General features: G+C 41.8%; 1 protein-coding gene across 1 annotated transcript; it reads left to right on the top strand.

Annotated features, from left to right (window-relative positions):
• Nucleotides 1-10,641: 10,641 nt before the first annotated feature.
• On the top strand, nt 10,642-14,387 carry LOC109987482 (cell adhesion molecule 3-like). The gene is made up of 6 exons (XM_020638567.3): nt 10,642-11,021; nt 11,571-11,876; nt 11,978-12,244; nt 12,425-12,512; nt 12,658-12,697; nt 13,568-14,387. The coding sequence occupies exons 1-6, from the start codon at nt 10,697-10,699 to the stop codon at nt 13,820-13,822; spliced, it is 1,281 nt and encodes a 426-aa protein (XP_020494223.2). The 5' UTR covers nt 10,642-10,696; the 3' UTR covers nt 13,823-14,387.
• The last annotated feature ends 3,578 nt before the right edge of the window (nt 14,388-17,965 follow it).

Raw genomic sequence — 17,965 nt, 5'->3', positions numbered from 1 at the left:
CCAAGCCCTGTAAGTGGTAGCGTATATTGTTAAGGAGGGGTTCCAGGGAGAGTGTGTAAAGCATGCCGGACAGAGCACAGTCCTGCCTGACGCCTCTACACACCCTGAAAGGAGCACACAGGCCGCCGTTAAACTTCAGCACACTCTCAACCCCACTGTACAACACTTTGATCTTGGCTATGAACCCAGCGCTGAACCCAAACTTCTCCATAACTTTCCAGAGGAAGTTGTGTTCAACGCGGTCAAATGCCTTTTCCTGGTCTAGAGAAATCAGACCAGTGTTACAGCCCGATGAGCTGGAGACGTCCAAAACATCACGAATGAGGTGGACATTGTCCACCATGGACCTGCCGGGCACACAGTAGGTCTGGTCCCGGTGGATGACCTGCTCCATAGCCTTCCCCAGCCTGGAGGCAAAGAGTTTGGACAGAAGCTTGTAATCCACACACAGCAAAGACACAGGGCGCCAGTTTTTGATGTCCTGCAGGTTACCTTTTTTCGGGAGCAAGGTGATTACGGCTCTCCTGCAGGACATGGGCATTGAGCCAGAGGCCAGACTTTCATTAAAAACATCTAAAAGATCTTTTGCAAAGATGTCCCAGAAGGCTTTGTAAAATTCCACACTCAGGCCGTCTATGCCGGGAGCCCGCCGCCCTTGCATGCCCTGCAGAGCGGCCTTCAGTTCCTGCATCTGTAACGGCCCGTTGAGCTGTGTGTTGGTCTCCTCAGAGACCTGAGGCAGTCCATTACAGAACTCCTCCATCAGAGCTTCCTCCTCCTCATACTCACTTGAGTAGAGTGCCGAGTAAAAACTCACAGCTCGCCTTCTTATCTGGCATGGCTCTGTCAATGTTTGCCCTGTGTCTGCTAAAAGTGAGTGGATTACCCTCCTCTGCCCACTCCTCTTCTCCAGGCCGAAGAAGAAACTAGAGGAAGCATCCATCTCCGTGATGGCTTGAAACCGGGACCTGACCAGTGCACCCTGTACTTTAACATCCAACAGGTCGGCTAAAGCTAGCTTTTTGACTTTGAGGATTTCAATATATCCTCGATTTGCTGTGGACTCGCTCAATCTTTCTAGTTCCACTATATCAGTCTCCAGGTCTTTCATAGATCTGGTGATGTCTCTGGTGACATTGAGGGTGTGCTGTTGACATAAAAGTTTAATCTCAGTCTTACCATGGTCCCACCACTGCCTAAGACTGTTAAACTCACCCTTCCTCTGTCTAAAAACATCCCAGAAATAAATAAGAACCTCTTTAAAATGTTTATCAAATGTTAAGACTGAATTAAAATGCCAATAAGCACTTTTAGGTAAAATGTTTTGAATAAAAACATTACACAAGAGTAAAGAATGGTCAGTAAAACCAGCAGGAACAATACTGCACATTTTAAAAATATTAAAATGATGCTTAAAACAATAAATACGGTCTAGTCTAGCTGAGGAGATCCTACTCTCTCTGAGGTGGGACCATGTGTACTGTCGGCAGTCTGCATGCATCCTTCTCCACACGTCCACCAGGCCATGAGAATAGACCAGCTGCCTCAGAACATGTTGGGAAACTGGATGCGGCTCTGCATGGTTGCGATCTAAAGATGCATTTTCTGTACAGTTAAAATCCCCACCCAAGAATAAAAAATCTTCCGAGGCACAGCCATTTAAAACATGGTTAACTTTTTGTAAAAACAGCTTCCTCTCTGCACCGATTGTTGGAGCATACACATTGATAAAAACTGCAGTAAAAAGGTCGAACCGTGCTTTAATTAAAAGCAACCTCCCCTCGATAAAATGCTCGACCTCCAGTGAAACCGGAGTGAAAGACTTGGAGAGGAGAAAGCCAACTCCTCCACTAAGAGAAGTGTTGTGACTTAAAATGACTTCCCCCTCCCACTCTCTCCTCCAGTCTGCCTCATTGGTGCTATCACTATGTGTCTCCTGTAAATAAAAAACATCAATATGCTTCATTTTGGCCGTTTCATATATAGCTGCTCTTTTTTTTGACTCTCTGGCTCCATTTATATTCAAACTTCCCACTCTAAAATTATCCATAAGTGAGAAATTAAGAACAAAAATAAAAATCAATAGATTAATTAAAACACACATTGGAGCTCTTCCCCTCATCATTGTTCAGTTGTTTTCTAACTTTAAGCACAAGTTTTTTTAATCTAAAAAACTCCTTGTTAGTGAGGCCAGACTGCTCCTTTTGGCTCATGTGGAGTCTGGCCGAGGTATAAAACAAACTTAAAACTGGGAAATGCTCTTCAATTTTAACACCTTTAGCATTTTTGTTTTTTGCTAAAAACAACTGAATCATTTCTGCAGAGTAAAGTTTTTTCTGTTGACTGTTACTTATTTTAAATCCAGATATATCACTGCTATCAGAGACACAGTCATCACTTTCACTTTCCTCTGTCTGTCCCTGTCCCCCTACTGTCTGTCTGTCCTCCTCCTCGCTATTCTTTGCCTCATACTTTGTGCCTCTAGTTTTCCTTCTGCGTTTAGAAGCAGATTTGACCTTCACTGCCTCCTCTTCCTCTTCCTCCATCTCAGCCTCTTCCACCTGTTCCCCCCATGTAAGTTTACTGTTCCCTCCACCTGCCTCCTCTGCCTGTGTTTCATCTTCCTCCTCTGACATACCCTCCTGCACTTCACTGACCCCACTTGCTTTATTTATCTGTACTTCACTCACACTTTTTCCAGCTGTTTCTTCCCCCTTTTCTTCACCCACCTCACTTTCCACCACATCACCCAAAACCTCTCCTTCACTTCCCTGATTGTTTTCACCCACACCGTGCACATCATTCATACTCACCACCCCGTGCTCCAGGTCAGACACAGCAGCGGCGAGGCGCGGCGCGGCGCGCTCTGCGGTGCCGCTATGGGCCGCTCAGATGCCGCGGTCCGGGCCGCAGCGGATGAAGTCTCCGCCGGGGCAGGGGCCTCCCGCTGCTCCGCTGCAAGCTGCTCCGCTGCAAGCGGCGGAGCAGCGGAAAGCCCCGCCACAGGGCCGGGCGTCACCCCACGGCCAGGCGGAGCCGGATCCCCTTGTCTCGGACAGGCCTTCACGGTGTGTCCCTCCTCACCACAACCAAAACATTTCATAGCCGACGAGGTGGCAAATATCACGTAGTCATAATCATCTACTTAAACATGGAAGGGGAGGTTGAGGTCCGCATCCCGATTGTTAAGTATCATAAACAGTTGTCTACGGTGAGACACCACGTGTTTCAGCAGCTGAGATCTACATCCAGACAGAATCTTTTTTATGGGGGACACCACCTTCCCATGTCTGGAGAGCTCTCTGCTAAGAAACTCGTCGGTTATGAACGGAGGGACATTGGACAGGATGACTCTGGTGGAAGGCTGTGTCAGTGGAGTCACCTGTACAAACATTTCGTTCACCGTGATGCCCGTCTCAACGATTCGGTTCACCTTCTCCACCTGATCCAGGAAGATGACCACGGCGCTGTTCATCCGAGCGGCCGACCTCACGCTGCTGTGCCCGACCTTCTCTCCCACCGCAAACCCAATCTCCTCCACGCTGCACGGAAAGCTGGCATTGATTTTAATGCCATGCTTTCTCGTGAGGTGGCCGAAGGTGACTCCATTTACCATGATGTCTGAAGACGCCGACCGGCGAGACACCGGCAGGAGAGAAAAAGAAAAAACACAAACACAAACACACACTAACTATTAACTTAAAGTGAACCTACAACCAATAAACTACATTAAATTAAATCAAATTACTAAAGAAAAAAAACATCAAAACCACTAGCTCAGCGTCTCACTCCACACCACTCACTCCCAGCATGCACCAGAGAGAGAGAGAGACACACACAGAGAGACAGAAAGACAGAGAGACAGAGACAGAGACAGAGAGAGAGAGAGACACAGACAGAGAGAGAGATACAGAGACAGAAAGACAGAGAGACAGACAGAGAGAGAGAGACAGAGAGAGAGAGACAGAGAGAGAGAGAGAGACAGAGAGAGAGAGACAGAGACTCTTTTCTTGGCTCGGTGCCACTTCAGCTCGTGCAGCACGGATAAGCGGGTCTACCTGCTGAAGGTGTTTATAAACTGATGTCTTATTGTCTTCAGTACAAGATGATTTCAATAAGTTGGCTGTGGTTCTGACTCTCGGACAAAGAAGTGCCTGAGGATGTTTTTTTCTCACTGCAGCGTTCGTGACTACAATCACCGCTGCAGCTCCGAGCGATAAACACATTTAGTTCCAGAAAGCTTTTCCACAATAAAAGTCCCTTATTACCATCTCTGTGTTGTGCTTTTAATTTGAAACAGACGTATGAGGAAGTTGGGTTTTATCAGCTGCTGAAACTTAACACATCTCAGATGTGTGAAAATAAATACTTCAAACAGATTCAGTTAGAAGCTTCAGTAGCTAATAGGTAAATAAACAGAGACTAAAACATCTAATATTTAAGATCATAAAGGCTCATTTTAAAACAATAAATGGATTATCTTTCATCTCAGGTTTAGTTGCAGCTAAATCAGCATTTGAGACTAACCAGCCTCAGAATAACAAAACTAAAAACACTAAAATACTCTTAACACTGTTTATGATTGAGACAAAGACCCCGTTAGTATTTTCTTAAACAGTTTAAACATTTCCCTTCATAAGACAGCTGATTACTTGAACATATAAGCCTTGAATATGTATCCATTATTTATATTTTGTTTTTGTCAATGGGGTAGAAAAGAAAATGTTTATCTGAAAAGATAAATCTTTGTAAAGATTGGCCTTTAATTAAAAACAACTTTGAGATTAATATCCTCAAAGTAACTAAGTAACTTGTACTTAAAGTACATTTTAAACAAGTTACTTTTTACTTTTACTTGAGTACATTTTTAAGCTGGTACTTTTACTTGTACTGAAGTAAAATTTCATCAAAGTAACAGTACTTTTACTTGAGTAGAATATATTAGTACTCTTTACACCTCTGCATGTATGACTGTTATTATTGTCAGTATAAAGATATGTGTATGTGTGAGATTATTTGTTGGTGTGTGTGTGTGTGCATATTATTTTGGTTTACTTATTGCCTCGTATATCTCATTTGGTTACTACTTGTATTTTTACCTGTATTGTTGTTGTATTGATTATTTTAATGTATGGGTTACTGCCCTATTTTTGTTTGTTCAACTTTGAAAAAGCTAATAAAAAAAGGGAAAAAAACATTTTGATCATTTGAAGCATTTCTCATCAGGCCTTGGGAAATGTTATTAAGTTATGAAGTTATAAAGTTGCATTATTAGTAATCCTTTCAGTACAAGGAAACTGAGACAGACATCTCACTTTTCTATTTTAATAAACACAAATAGTTTGACATGTCAGTCTGTTCAACATGTTTGATGTTATATAGAAGATGAAACTACATCTGTGAGTGTCTGATAAGCCTATAAGAAGTGGTTGGATATAAAAAGATGAAAAAGAGGGGAAGTATAACAACCAGAGGTAGTTTGTTTTCTTCTAATGAGAACAAGTCCTTCCACTGTATCATTGTAGCCACTGTAGCTGCACAGCTCTCTACAACTAAATGTTTTCATCAGTCCACAATTCTGTTTATTGTCAATGCAATGATTGTTTTTTCATTGATTGTGGAAACTCTTTATTTAATTTAGTCCAGTTTCAACAATGACAACTTTTACAATTCCAGCTGCATTAAAAGCAAAACAATAAACACCTTGTGATGATCCATAGTACTTAATGCAGATCTTTCATCTAAATAAAAAATGTAGCTACAGCGGCCAGAGTTACAACCCCAACCCGTATTATTATAGATATTTACACTAAAGGAACAGCTGTATATTTGTGGTTTAATGGATTTGGTTTGGTCTTGTTATGAATCAGCCTCTGTATGATGAATGTTAAAAGTTCACCTTAATCATAACCTGTAATCGTATGTTTTTTAAAAATTTGTCACCGTTAGGATTAGTGAACTTTTTTCACATAAGAAGAGGGCATTAAAGCTTGCAAGGAGTATGTGGTTGATGATTACTGTCTTTGAGAAGATAAATATAAAATGAATGATGTGCACACTTCTCCATGTGAGGCAATGAGCAAGCAGAATGCCGACATGTTATATTTCTCCACCTCAGCAGAGACGTCTGTAATTATGTTGTTTTATTATTATTTTTTTTTTGCTGCAATTCACATAACACCAGATTGTGAAGGAATGCTAAAGGCCCGCAACACCGCCTTCAGATCAGATGATGCAATGGCCTACAGCGTATCCAGAGCAAACCTGAGGAGGGGCATCGTCAAGGCCAAGCACTGCTACAAGCTGAAGGTAGAGGAACACTTCTCCAACTCTGACCCCAGACGCATGTGGCAGGGCATCCAGGCCATCAGTGATTATAAACCCAGCAACTCCACCCCGATAACCACAGATGTCTCCTTCCTGAACGAGCTAAATCACTTTTATGCTCGTTTCGATAGAGACAACAGGGAGACGCAGACAATGACCAGACCTCCACAGACGTCCACGCTGCACTGAGCTGGATCGACGCTCGAAAGGCTGCTGGTCCAGACGGTGTGTGCTTAGAGCACGTGCGGAGCAGCTCACTGGGGTTTTTACGGACATCTTCAACCTGTCCCTCGCCCAAGTAGCTGTGCCAGCATGCTTCAAAGCCACCTCCATTGTCCCAGTGTCGAAACACTCCAGCCCGACAGGCCTGAATGACTACCGCCCTGTAGCACTCACACCCATCATAATGAAGTGCTTTGAGTGACTGGTCCTAGCACACTTGAAGAACTGCCTCCCACCCACACTGGACCCATACCAGTTCTCCTACCGCAGCAATAGGAGGACAGAGGATGTAGTTTCCAGAGGATGCAGATTTTAGCTCAGCATTCAACACTGTCATCCCCTCCAAGTTAAACACTAAACTCAGAGACCTGGGCCTCAACACCTCCCTCCGTCACTGGATAATGGACTTTCTGACCAACAGACCCCAGTCTGTTAGGTCAGGACCCACCTGCTCCACCACCATCACACTCAACACAGGCGTACCACAGGGCTGTGTGCTGAGCCCATTCCTCTACTCCCTCTTCACCCACGACTGCAGACCTGTACATGGATCCAACACCATCATCAAGTTTGCGGACGATACAGCGGTGATTGGCCTCATCAGCAACAACGATGACACAGCCTACAGGGAGGAGGTACAGCATCTGGCCGCCTGGTGTGCTGACAATAACCTGCTCCTCAACACCAGCAAGACGAAGGAGCTCATCGTGGACTTCAAGAGAGAAAGAGGAAGTTCCTGGGGACCCACATCACAGAGGACCTCTCCTGGTCCACTAACACCTCCAGTCTGGTTAAGAAGGCTCATCAACACCTCTTTTTCCTGAGGACACTGAAGAGACAGCACCTGTCTTCAGCTGTACTGATGAACTTCTACCGCTCTGTGATCAAGAGCATCCTGACCAGCAGTGTCACAGTCTGGTACGGAAACTGCTCTGTCACAGACCGTGAGGCGCTACAGCGGGTGGTAAAAACCGCCCAGCGCATCACAAGGTGTCCACTTCCCACCATTGAGGATGTCCAAAGAAAACGCTGTCTGCTGCGAGCTCACAGCATCCTTAAAGACTCCTCCCACCCTGCTCACAGACTGTTTGCCCTCCTGCCCTCCGGTAGGAGCTTCAGAACTCTGAACTCTGTCTCCCTCCCGAACTCCGCCCCCCGCTGACCCCCCTTCCTCTGCACATCACCTCACACCCATCATCCCCCCACCACTCCTCCTGGTCATACACACACATCTCTCATCCACCTGTATTATTGTAATATAGTATGTTCATATCACCTCAGTAAGTTATCGACCTGTGCAATATGTCCATATTCTGTATATTATCTGTAATCTAGTATAGCATGCTCACTGCACCTTAATATGTATATTATAATCCTAAGAATATACTTATATTTATCGCATTTATTTATATTTATAGCATCCCATTAATCCAGCCATGCATCTATACCCAATAATTCACTTTTTTTGTCTACATCTGTAAATTTTGTAATTACTTGTACATAGCACAGATTCTTGCACTTTCTGTTTATTGCACTTCTGGTGAGATGCCAAACCTTCGTTACTCTATACTTGTAAATGTGTAATGACAATAAAGTTGAATCTCATCTCTCATCTCATTCTAGGACATATTGTGTCTCTGTGTTGACTACTTGATGGTGTGGTGGTAAAACATGGTCAACCCAATCCTCCTCTTCCTTGTTGAACATGCCCCACGATGTCTGCATGTCTAAGGGCAGCTGTTGCCTCCTCCACTGCTCTTGCTGGTCTCCATTTGCTCCGCTGCTGCCAGGGTTGGTGCGTTGTTCCTCACCACTGCATCTCTGGATTCCTTCAGTGTCATCTAAAGTCTTACTTTAGCACATTTGAACTCCTCCGTGAGACTGCTGAGGGGCAGTTTTAAGGACATAATCTCCATAGAGAATTATGGAAGTCAGGCAGTGTGGGACTACAAGCCACTTCTTAATCTATCCTGTGACCCCTCTTTCCAGCTTCTTCAATGTTGAAGTTGGGACCTCATAGATTGTAAGGGGCCACATGATCTGAGGTAATTGGTCAGGCCTTTGGAACCAATGAAGCTTGGGTGCCATGTTACACATTTGTTAGAGCGTGAAGCATTTAAAGCAGAGTCCTTATCACAGTGGACCAGGTTCAGTTCTAACCTGGGTCTTTTGGTGGGTGTCATTCTCTCTCTTTTCTTCTAAGTGTCCATCTTTAGTTGATGCTACCTGTGAGGGCTGATGTGTGAGCTGAGAACACTGCCCTCTGTAGGTAGGTTGAGGGAGAGTTTCCTGGTAGATGTGTGGTGGGACTGCTTGGTGTGTGCCGGTAAGGGAGCTCTGGGGAGAAACAGTGACTGTGTGCTTTGGTCAGATACTTAATGAGGTTTCTCTTGTTCATTCAGATGTAATGAGCTGTGTCCTGATTTACCCTGACTGATATGCTCTGTAGGCTCATGTTGAAGAGGTAGGCTACAAATAACTGTTGTTGTATGATTAATTGTAGGCCTATGACTAATGTAATTTAATTCTTTAGGAAATTCAGCCTTTGACTCCCTCCCAGTGTCAGCCTGCTGACCTTCCAGGTGTCTCCTTTAATCAGGGCCTCAGATTGAGCGAGGTAACTTTAACTGATAATGAAGGAGGGATCTTCCCTCCAAGGTGTTTTATCTAGTTTATATAAATGATGTTTACCATGTCTTCCTCATTATAGACGAGTGTCAGACTGCTGCTTTGCCTGAATCAGTTCATCCATGTCGTCTGGCTGAGATTGTTTGTTGAACTGGACTCGGCCATGGTTGTTGTGCTCACTGTCCATGTTGTGGTGGATAATTTACTGCGTACCTGCCCATATTTAAACCCATGAATGTGTAACCTTTATGTGAAACTGAACCAACTGGACTTCATGCTTGTCTTTGTTTTATTTTATTAATAGGCAGCGGGGACGCACAGCGGGGAGTACGTGTGGGATCCAGACCACTTCTTGCATGTGGTGTGGTCGGCCTGCTGGTGGTGGACACTCAAGTGTTTGGAAGATTGTCTTTTTTCTTGCAGTGTAAGTTGCAGCGTTAGTGATCACAGTGAGCTTACGTGGTGGTATCTAGTGGAGTCTGTGATAGAATCCCCCTGCGGTAAGTACCCTGTCTGGTTATATTTGTTATAGTTTATTTAAATCAGTAGCTATAACTTTTAGATATTTATTATTGTGAAATAAAAAATATCTTTCTATTAAACTTTGTGTTGCTTTCTATTTGCTCAGGTACTCCAGCACCAAGTATATCATTTTTAAATAAATATGATTGGTGAACTGAATGCACGTCTCCTGCTCTCCTTGAAGGAACATATTTGAAGCCGAGGCCAATCAGGACCTATAGGTTAATATAGCCTTCATATCTGTCTTTAAACACACTACTAAAAAAGGGAAACACTTTAATAAAACAGAAGAGGTGTCAAACACTAACTTCCTCATTCTCACGGTACAAGAAGAAAGGAATAAATCTTTTGTGGTTTTTGTGTCTTAACAGCGAGGTGACTGGTTTGTTGCAGTTCTGCGGAAATTTAAAAATCGTCTTTTTTCTACATTTTCTCTGTTTAAGCTCCTGGAGGTTTGTTTGGTAAGATCAGGTATGACTGCTATTTATGTTTTAGTTTTCAGCAGCTTTTATTTTCTTTAAGTGAAAATGACTGTTTTGTTCATCCAACTCTTTAACGAGGACTTTGAAGAGTAACTTAGTTTTTAATTCCAGGTGATGGGTGTTACTGCAGTCCTGTCAGTGAACATGGTAACAGCCATCATGTTACTGACTGTCTTCTCTCTTTCAGGTGAGCTGTTTGTTCACTTACTTTCATTCAAAGATGTTTAATCTGTACAGTTTGAACTTCCTGTAGAAACAAAGCAGAGAGAAGAGTGCAGATAGAGTTTCTTCTTTCATCTCTTCATGTCCTGACTGAAAAGTGAAATGTTTTAGACTGACTTTGTGAACAAGAGAGAAAAAGACCAGAGCACACCACATTACTTCTTAGACTCTCATTAACATCCTCTATATGAAGATCCTGCTCAACATTATAATAACTGATGGTCTGCTTTACAGAAGCGTGGGATGAATGTCGGACTTATTGGTCAGATCTCTTCATCACTACACCAAAGAAGATGGAAGCACTGAGTGGAACTTGTCTGAAAATCCCATGTAGCTTTAGTGTTAAAGAAGAAAAAGAGTTTGACAACACAACAGAAACATTTGGAATATGGTATAAAGAAGACGAAGAGACCCCCAATCCAAACAATGTGGTTTTTAACAGTGATGGCACAGTGAACAAATTTGAAATGAACATAACTGGAAACTTGACAATGAAAAACTGCACCACTCTGATTTACAACATGAAGATGACATATGAAGGCGTATACTACTTCAGAATCATGAACTGGCCTTTCAGGGCAAATGCTATTTGTGATCCTCTTCAAATAAAAGTCAAAGGTAAGAGAGTTTCATTTTCTTTTAATCAGACTATAAAGGTTTTATTAAGAAACAATAAATCATTGTCATAGCACGAGTTGAACTCTGATTAAATACTGAGACTCTTTTTACTGGTTGAGATTGAAGGGTCCAATCTTGGCACACTAAGAAGCAGAAAAACATTTTAATTTAAAGTTTTTAATTACAGTGCTGTCAGCTTTTGTCTTAACATCATTAGGACCATTTTTTCCTTGTAACATTTTTCAACCCCTCCCCCCTCCTCTCCCATACAAACACAAACATATACATGCACACACAAAAAAAACAACAACAATGTAACAATGATAAGTATCCTACCCTTCCTTCTTACAAAGTACACACACATTTTTATATATGACATTACAAACCTTCTCCATGAAGTTTCCATGACAGAATATTAACGTGGTAATGATGACAGGCGGTGGCTGGAAGTTTGGGAAGAAAAACATTTTAGAAATTTTTTTTAGAAAGGACAGTCACTGTCAGCTAGTCTATTGGTTAAAGTAATCTTTGTTTGATTTGAACACACAGATTCTCCTCCGAGCCCCAAACTAATCATCTCAGGAGATCTGAAGGAGAAGGAGTCTGTCACTATAACCTGCTCAGCTTCCACTCCCTGTCCACTCTCCCCTCCTAAACTCACCTGGACTCTCAAACAAGACTCTCTCAACAACATGGAGGAAAACCCAGATAAAACCTTCACGACTAAAATCCAGGAGCAGATCACTCTGACGGACAAACATGATGGATACAACATCACCTGTTCTGCCACATATCCTGTGAATGAAGGAAAAGAAGTCAAGACAGCAGAGGAGACACAGACTCTCAGAGTTTCATGTGAGACAACCAGAGATTGTTATTGGATCCTGTCAGAATGAGACGATTTTAAAGATGTTTGCTGTTTTTAATGAAATATGTTTATCTTACATTTTCCTCAGATGCTCCTAAAAACACCTCAGCGTCCATCAGTCCATCAGGTTTGGTGTCAGCAGGTATTCATGTGAACCTGACCTGCTCCAGCAGAGCCAATCCTCCTGTCAGCAGCTTCACCTGGTTCAAGATCAGCAGAGATGGACCCATGATCGTATCTGAAGGAGAGTTTTACAGCTTTAATGTCACAGAGGGAGGAGTTTATTACTGTGTGTCCATGAATGATCTCGGTAATCAGACATCACCACAGATCCATCTGAGATTTGAGGAGAAAGGTGAACACTACAGTTACTTTGACAACCATTGAGGCAATCTGCTATTTTCACTCTTCCAGCCTTCTGTTGCTTCATGCCTGACTTTTTGTGTTTTTTGCTGCTTTACCTGTTTAGCACTTTGATATAGTAACATCAGAAGTTTCCACTTTGTATTTTATATCGGTCTGGTTTATTCACTAGCTGTGCTTGCGAGCTCTCTACACTGGGAGGCAATCATTGGTGGAATCCTTGGGATCATTGCGTTCATCTGTCTGGTTGTCTTTGTTTGGTAAGTACCACAGATGGAAACTGATGACTCAGTTACTGGCACTGGCATTTCAGCAGCACTTGAAAATATATAAATACAAATCTCCAGAAAACAATGAATCAAACCTGGAACAAAGTACAATCTAACAGCCTGTCATGTCTTCTAGGTGTTTAAAGTCAAAACACCCAACTGCACAACGGACTCAGGTGGGAAAACACAAAACTGTGACTCACAGACTCACAGTGCTGCACTTTTTGACATCTGCTCACGTTGTCCATCTGTCACTCACAATTTCTAAACATCCACTTTAATGACTTTTTCTCAGCAGTCTCTGGGCTGTGATGTAACTCTCACGTTTACAAAATTAAGATGAAAAGTTGAGATGAACCTGTACTCATTCAAAACAAAAAGAAAACTCCTGGTCAACTTTTAAAGATTTATATTTGGGGCTTTTTGTGCCTTTATTTAAGAGATAGGACAGTGGATAGAGTTTGAAATCAGGAGAGAGAGAGAGAGAGAGAGAGAGAGAGAGAGCGAGAGAGAGAGAGAGAGAGAGTGAGGAACAGGTCAGATTTAACCCTGCAGCTGTCTGCTTGGAGGACTAATGCCTCCGTACATGGGGGGCACCCACTAACCACTGTACCACCGGTGCCCCCCTGGTCAACTTTGAATCCTTTTAGTAGTTTGGTCAACATGGTGTTAACTTTTATGTCCTGACCAAATAGGGATGTGAACCAGGGGCCTTCTGACTGTAAGGGAATATGATATCCACCTTTAGCCCCTTTAAAAATGCCATTTTTAACATATATATTTTTACATGTGGGACAATGTCATGATAAGATCCTTTTGACTCATAATTTTAATTTCTATTGAACCATTTTTGTAAATATGAAAACTTTACATTAGTTGAGATGAAGTAAAAACACAATATTAAGTTATCACAACACTTTCACACATTTCTAGTAAAACTGAGAATGACTACATTTTTTTATCAGTGGTGAGATGGGTCTGAAAATATTTATTGCATCTCGCTGAAGGTTCAACCCACAGGTCTAATGGTGATTTGTTTTTTTCAGAGTCAACCAGGTGAAGAGATGTCTGCAGAAGAGCCAGCAAGGAAAACAGAGGAAGAAGTACAAGAAAATATCCATTACGGAGAGATAGACTTCTCCAAGATGAGACATGAAGAGTCCTTTAACTCGGTACAGGACCGAGGACAGCAGCAGGAGACACTGTATGCACAAGTCAAAGTGTCCGGGAGAGGAAACAGTGGAGCACAGACTGCTGGCAGTCCAGACGATCTCTACGCTAAAGTTAGGAAAAAAATATAACCAGATGAAGATGTAAAACTTCTACATTTTTAAACAACTATGATGTTAACTACATGTATCATAAAAAAAAAACATCCACAATCCTGTCTGAAAAAGAGACAGTAAATATGGTGCAGGGCTGAGCGTCTCCAAACGAGGACATCTGCTGGATGGATGGAGCAATGCAGTGAAGCTGTAATGCAGCTAAAGGAAGTGACAGAGAGGCAGAACAGGCAAGCAGTACTGAGACAGCTTTATAACAGTGTAGATGACCTCTGATTCAACAACATTTAAAACATCTTAGGGACACTTTCAAAGGTTGTTGGTAAACCGATTGCACCTAATGCTATGACTGCACTATTTGGTGTTACTCCATCCACAGTATCCCTTTCCTCCTTAGAAGCAGACTTTACAGCCTTTGTTACCCTCGTTTGCCAGACGCCTAATATTATTGAAGTGGGAATCCTCGACTTTGGTTACTACTTGTATTTTTACCTGTAGTGTTGTTGTATTGATTATTTTAATGTATGGGTTACTGCCCTATTTTTGTTTGTTCAACTTTGAAAAAGGTAATAAAAAAAAGGGAAAAAAAACATTTTGATCATTTGAAGCATTTCTCATCAGGCCTTGGTAAACGTTATTAAGTTATAAAGTTATAAAGTTGCATTATTAGTAATCCTTTCAGTACAAGGAAACTGAGACAGACATCTCCCTTTTTTATTTTAATGAACACAAATAGTTTGACATGTCAGTGTGTTCAACATGTTTGATGTTATATAGAAGATGAAACTACATCTGTGAGTGTCTGATAAGCCTATAAGAGAAGTGGTTGGATATAAAAAGATGAAAAAGAGGGGAAGTATAACAACCAGAGGTAGTTTGTTTTCTTCTAATGAGAACAAGTCCTTCCACTGTATCATTGTAGCCACTGTAGCTGCACAGCTCTCTACAACTAAATGTTTTCATCAGTCCACAATTCTGTTTATTGTCAATGCAATGATTTTTTTTCATTGATTGTGGAAACTCTTTATTTAATTTAGTCCAGTTTCAACAATGACAACTTTTACAATTCCAGCTGCATTAAAAGCAAAACAATAAACACCTTGTGATGATCCATAGTACTTAATGCAGATCTTTCATCTAAATAAAAAATGTAGCTACAGCGGCCAGAGTTACAACCCCAACCCGTATTATTATAGATATTTACACTAAAGGAACAGCTGTATATTTGTGGTTGAATGGATTTGGTTTGGTCTTGTTATGAATCAGCCTCTGTATGATGAATGTTAAAAGTTCACCTTAATCATAACCTGTAATCGTATGTTTCTTTTAAATATGTCACCGTTAGGATTAGTGAACTTTTATCACATAAGAAGAGGGTATTAAAGCTCGCAAGGAGTATGTGGTTGATGATTACTGTCTTTGAGAAGATAAATATAAAATAAATGATGTGCACACTTCTCCATGTGAGGCAATGAGCAAGCAGAATGCTGACATGTTATATTTCTCCACCTCAGCAGAGACGTCTGTAATTATGTCGTTCTTTTTTTTTTTGCTGCAATTCACATAACACCAGATTCTAGGACATATTGTGTCTCTGTGTTACCTACATGATCATGTGGTGGTAAAACATGATCAACCCAATCCTCCTCTTCCTTGTTGAACATGCCCCACGATGTCTGCATGTCTAAGGGCAGCTGTTACCTCCTCCACTGCTCTTGCTGGTCTCCATTTGCTCCGCTGCTGCCAGGGTTGGTGCGTTGTTCCTCACCACTGCATCTCTGGATTCCTTCAGTGTCATCTAAAGTCTTACTTTAGCACATTTGAACTCCTCCGTGAGACTGCTGAGGGGCAGTTTTAAGGACATAATCTCCATAGAGAATTATGGAAGTCAGGCAGTGTGGGACTACAAGCCACTTCTTAATCTATCCTGTGACCCCTCTTTCCAGCTTCTCCAATGTTGAAGTTGGGACCTCATAGATTGTAAGGGGCCACATGATCTGAGGTAATTGGTCAAGCCTTTGGAACCAATGAAGCTTGGGTGCCATGTTACACATTTGTTAGAGCATGAAGCATTTAAAGCAGAGTCCTTATCACAGTGGACCAGGTTCAGTTCTAACCTGGGTCTTTTAGTGGGTGTCATTCTCTCTCTATTCTTCTAAGTGTCCATCTTTAGTTGATGCTACCTGTGAGGGCTGATGTGTGAGCTGAGAACACTGCCCTCTGTAGGTAGGTTGAGGGAGAGTTTCCTGGTAGATGTGTGGTGGGACTGCTTGGTGTGTGCCGGTAAGGGAGCTCTGGGGAGAAACAGTGACTGTGTGCTTTGGTCAGATACTTAATGAGGTTTCTCTTGTTCATTCAGATGTAATGAGCTGTGTCCTGATTTACCCTGACTGATATGCTCTGTAGGCTCATGTTGAAGAGGTAGGCTACAAATAACTGTTGTTGTATGATTAATTGTAGGCCTATCACTAATGTAATTTAATTCTTTAGGAAATTCAGCCTTTGACTCCATCCCAGTGTCAGCCTGCTGACCTTCCAGGTGTCTCCTTTAATCAGGGCCTCAGATTGAGCGAGGTAACTTTAACTGATAATGAAGGAGGGATCTTCCCTCCAAGGTGTTTTATCTAGTTTATATAAATGATGTTTACCATGTCTTCCTCATTATAGACGAGTGTCAGACTGCTGCTTTGCCTGAATCAGTTCATCCATGTCGTCTGGCTGAGATTGTTTGTTGAACTGGACTCGGCCATGGTTGTTGTGCTCACTGTCCATGTTGTGGTGGATAATTTACTGCGTACCTGCCCATATTTAAACCCATGAATGTGTAACCTTTATGTGAAACTGAACCAACTGGACTTCATGCTTGTCTTTGTTTTATTTTATTTGTAGGCTGCAGGGACGCACAGCGGGGAGTACGTGTGGGATCCAGACCACTTCTTGCATGTGGTGTGGTCGGCCTGCTGGTGGTGGACACTCAAGTGTTTGGAAGATTGTCTTTTTTCTTGCAGTGTAAGTTGCAGCGTTAGTGATCACAGTGAGCTCACGTGGTGGTATCTAGTGGAGTCTGTGATAGAATCTCCCTGCGGTAAGTACCCTGTCTGGTTATATTTGTTATAGTTTATTTAAATCAGTAGCTATAACTTTTAGATATTTATTATAATGAAATAAAAAATACCTTTCTATTAAACTTTGTGTTGCTTTCTATTTGCTCAGGTACTCCAGCACCAAGTATATCATTTTTAAATAAATATGATTGGTGAACTGAATGCACGTCTCCTGCTCTCCTTGAAGCAACACATTTGAAGCCGGGGCCAATCAGGACCTATAGGTTAATATAGCCTTCATATCTGTCTTTAAACACACTACTAAAAAAGGGAAACACTTTAAATAAAACAGAAGAGGTGTCAAACACTAACTTCCTCATTCTCACGGTACAAGAAGAAAGGAATAAATCTTTTGGGGTTTTTGTGTCTTAGCAGCGAGGTGACTGGTTTGTTGCAGTTCTGCTGAAATTTAAAAATCGTCTTTTTTCTACATTTTCTCTGTTTAAGCTCCTGGAGGTTTGTTTGGTAAGATCAGCTATGACTGCTATTTATGTTTTATCGTTTTAGTTTTCAGCAGCTTTTATTTTCTTTAAGTGAAAATTACTGTTTTGTTCATCCAACTCTTTAACGAGGACTTTGAAGAGTAACTTAGTTTTTAATTCCAGGTGATGGGTGTTACTGCAGTCCTGTCAGTGAACATGGTAACAGCCATCATGTTACTGACTGTCTTCTCTCTTTCAGGTGAGCTGTTTGTTCACTTACTTTCATTCAAAGATGTTTAATCTGTACAGTTTGAACTTCCTGTAGAAACAAAGCAGAGAGAAGAGTGCAGATAGAGTTTCTTCTTTCATCTCTTCATGTCCTGACTGAAAAGTGAAATGTTTTAGACTGACTTTGTGAACAAGAGAGAAAAAGACCAGAGCACACCACATTACTCTCATTAACATCCTCTATCAGGGATGTCAGACATACGGCCCGACAGCAGGTTTCATCCGGCCGTTTTGGGAAGAAGGAGGAAATGTATTGAAAACTATTTTGAGATATTTTATAAATTAAAGATTTGTAATACGTATTTTCCCCGAATTGTATTAAAACCTATGTAAAAATGAGCAACGTA

This window comes from Labrus bergylta, chromosome 20 (assembly GCF_963930695.1).
Source record: "Labrus bergylta chromosome 20, fLabBer1.1, whole genome shotgun sequence".
Classification (NCBI taxonomy): Eukaryota; Metazoa; Chordata; class Actinopteri; order Labriformes; family Labridae; genus Labrus; species Labrus bergylta.
Note: the sequence above shows the minus strand (reverse complement) of the source record. Positions and strands in the feature narration are given on the sequence as shown.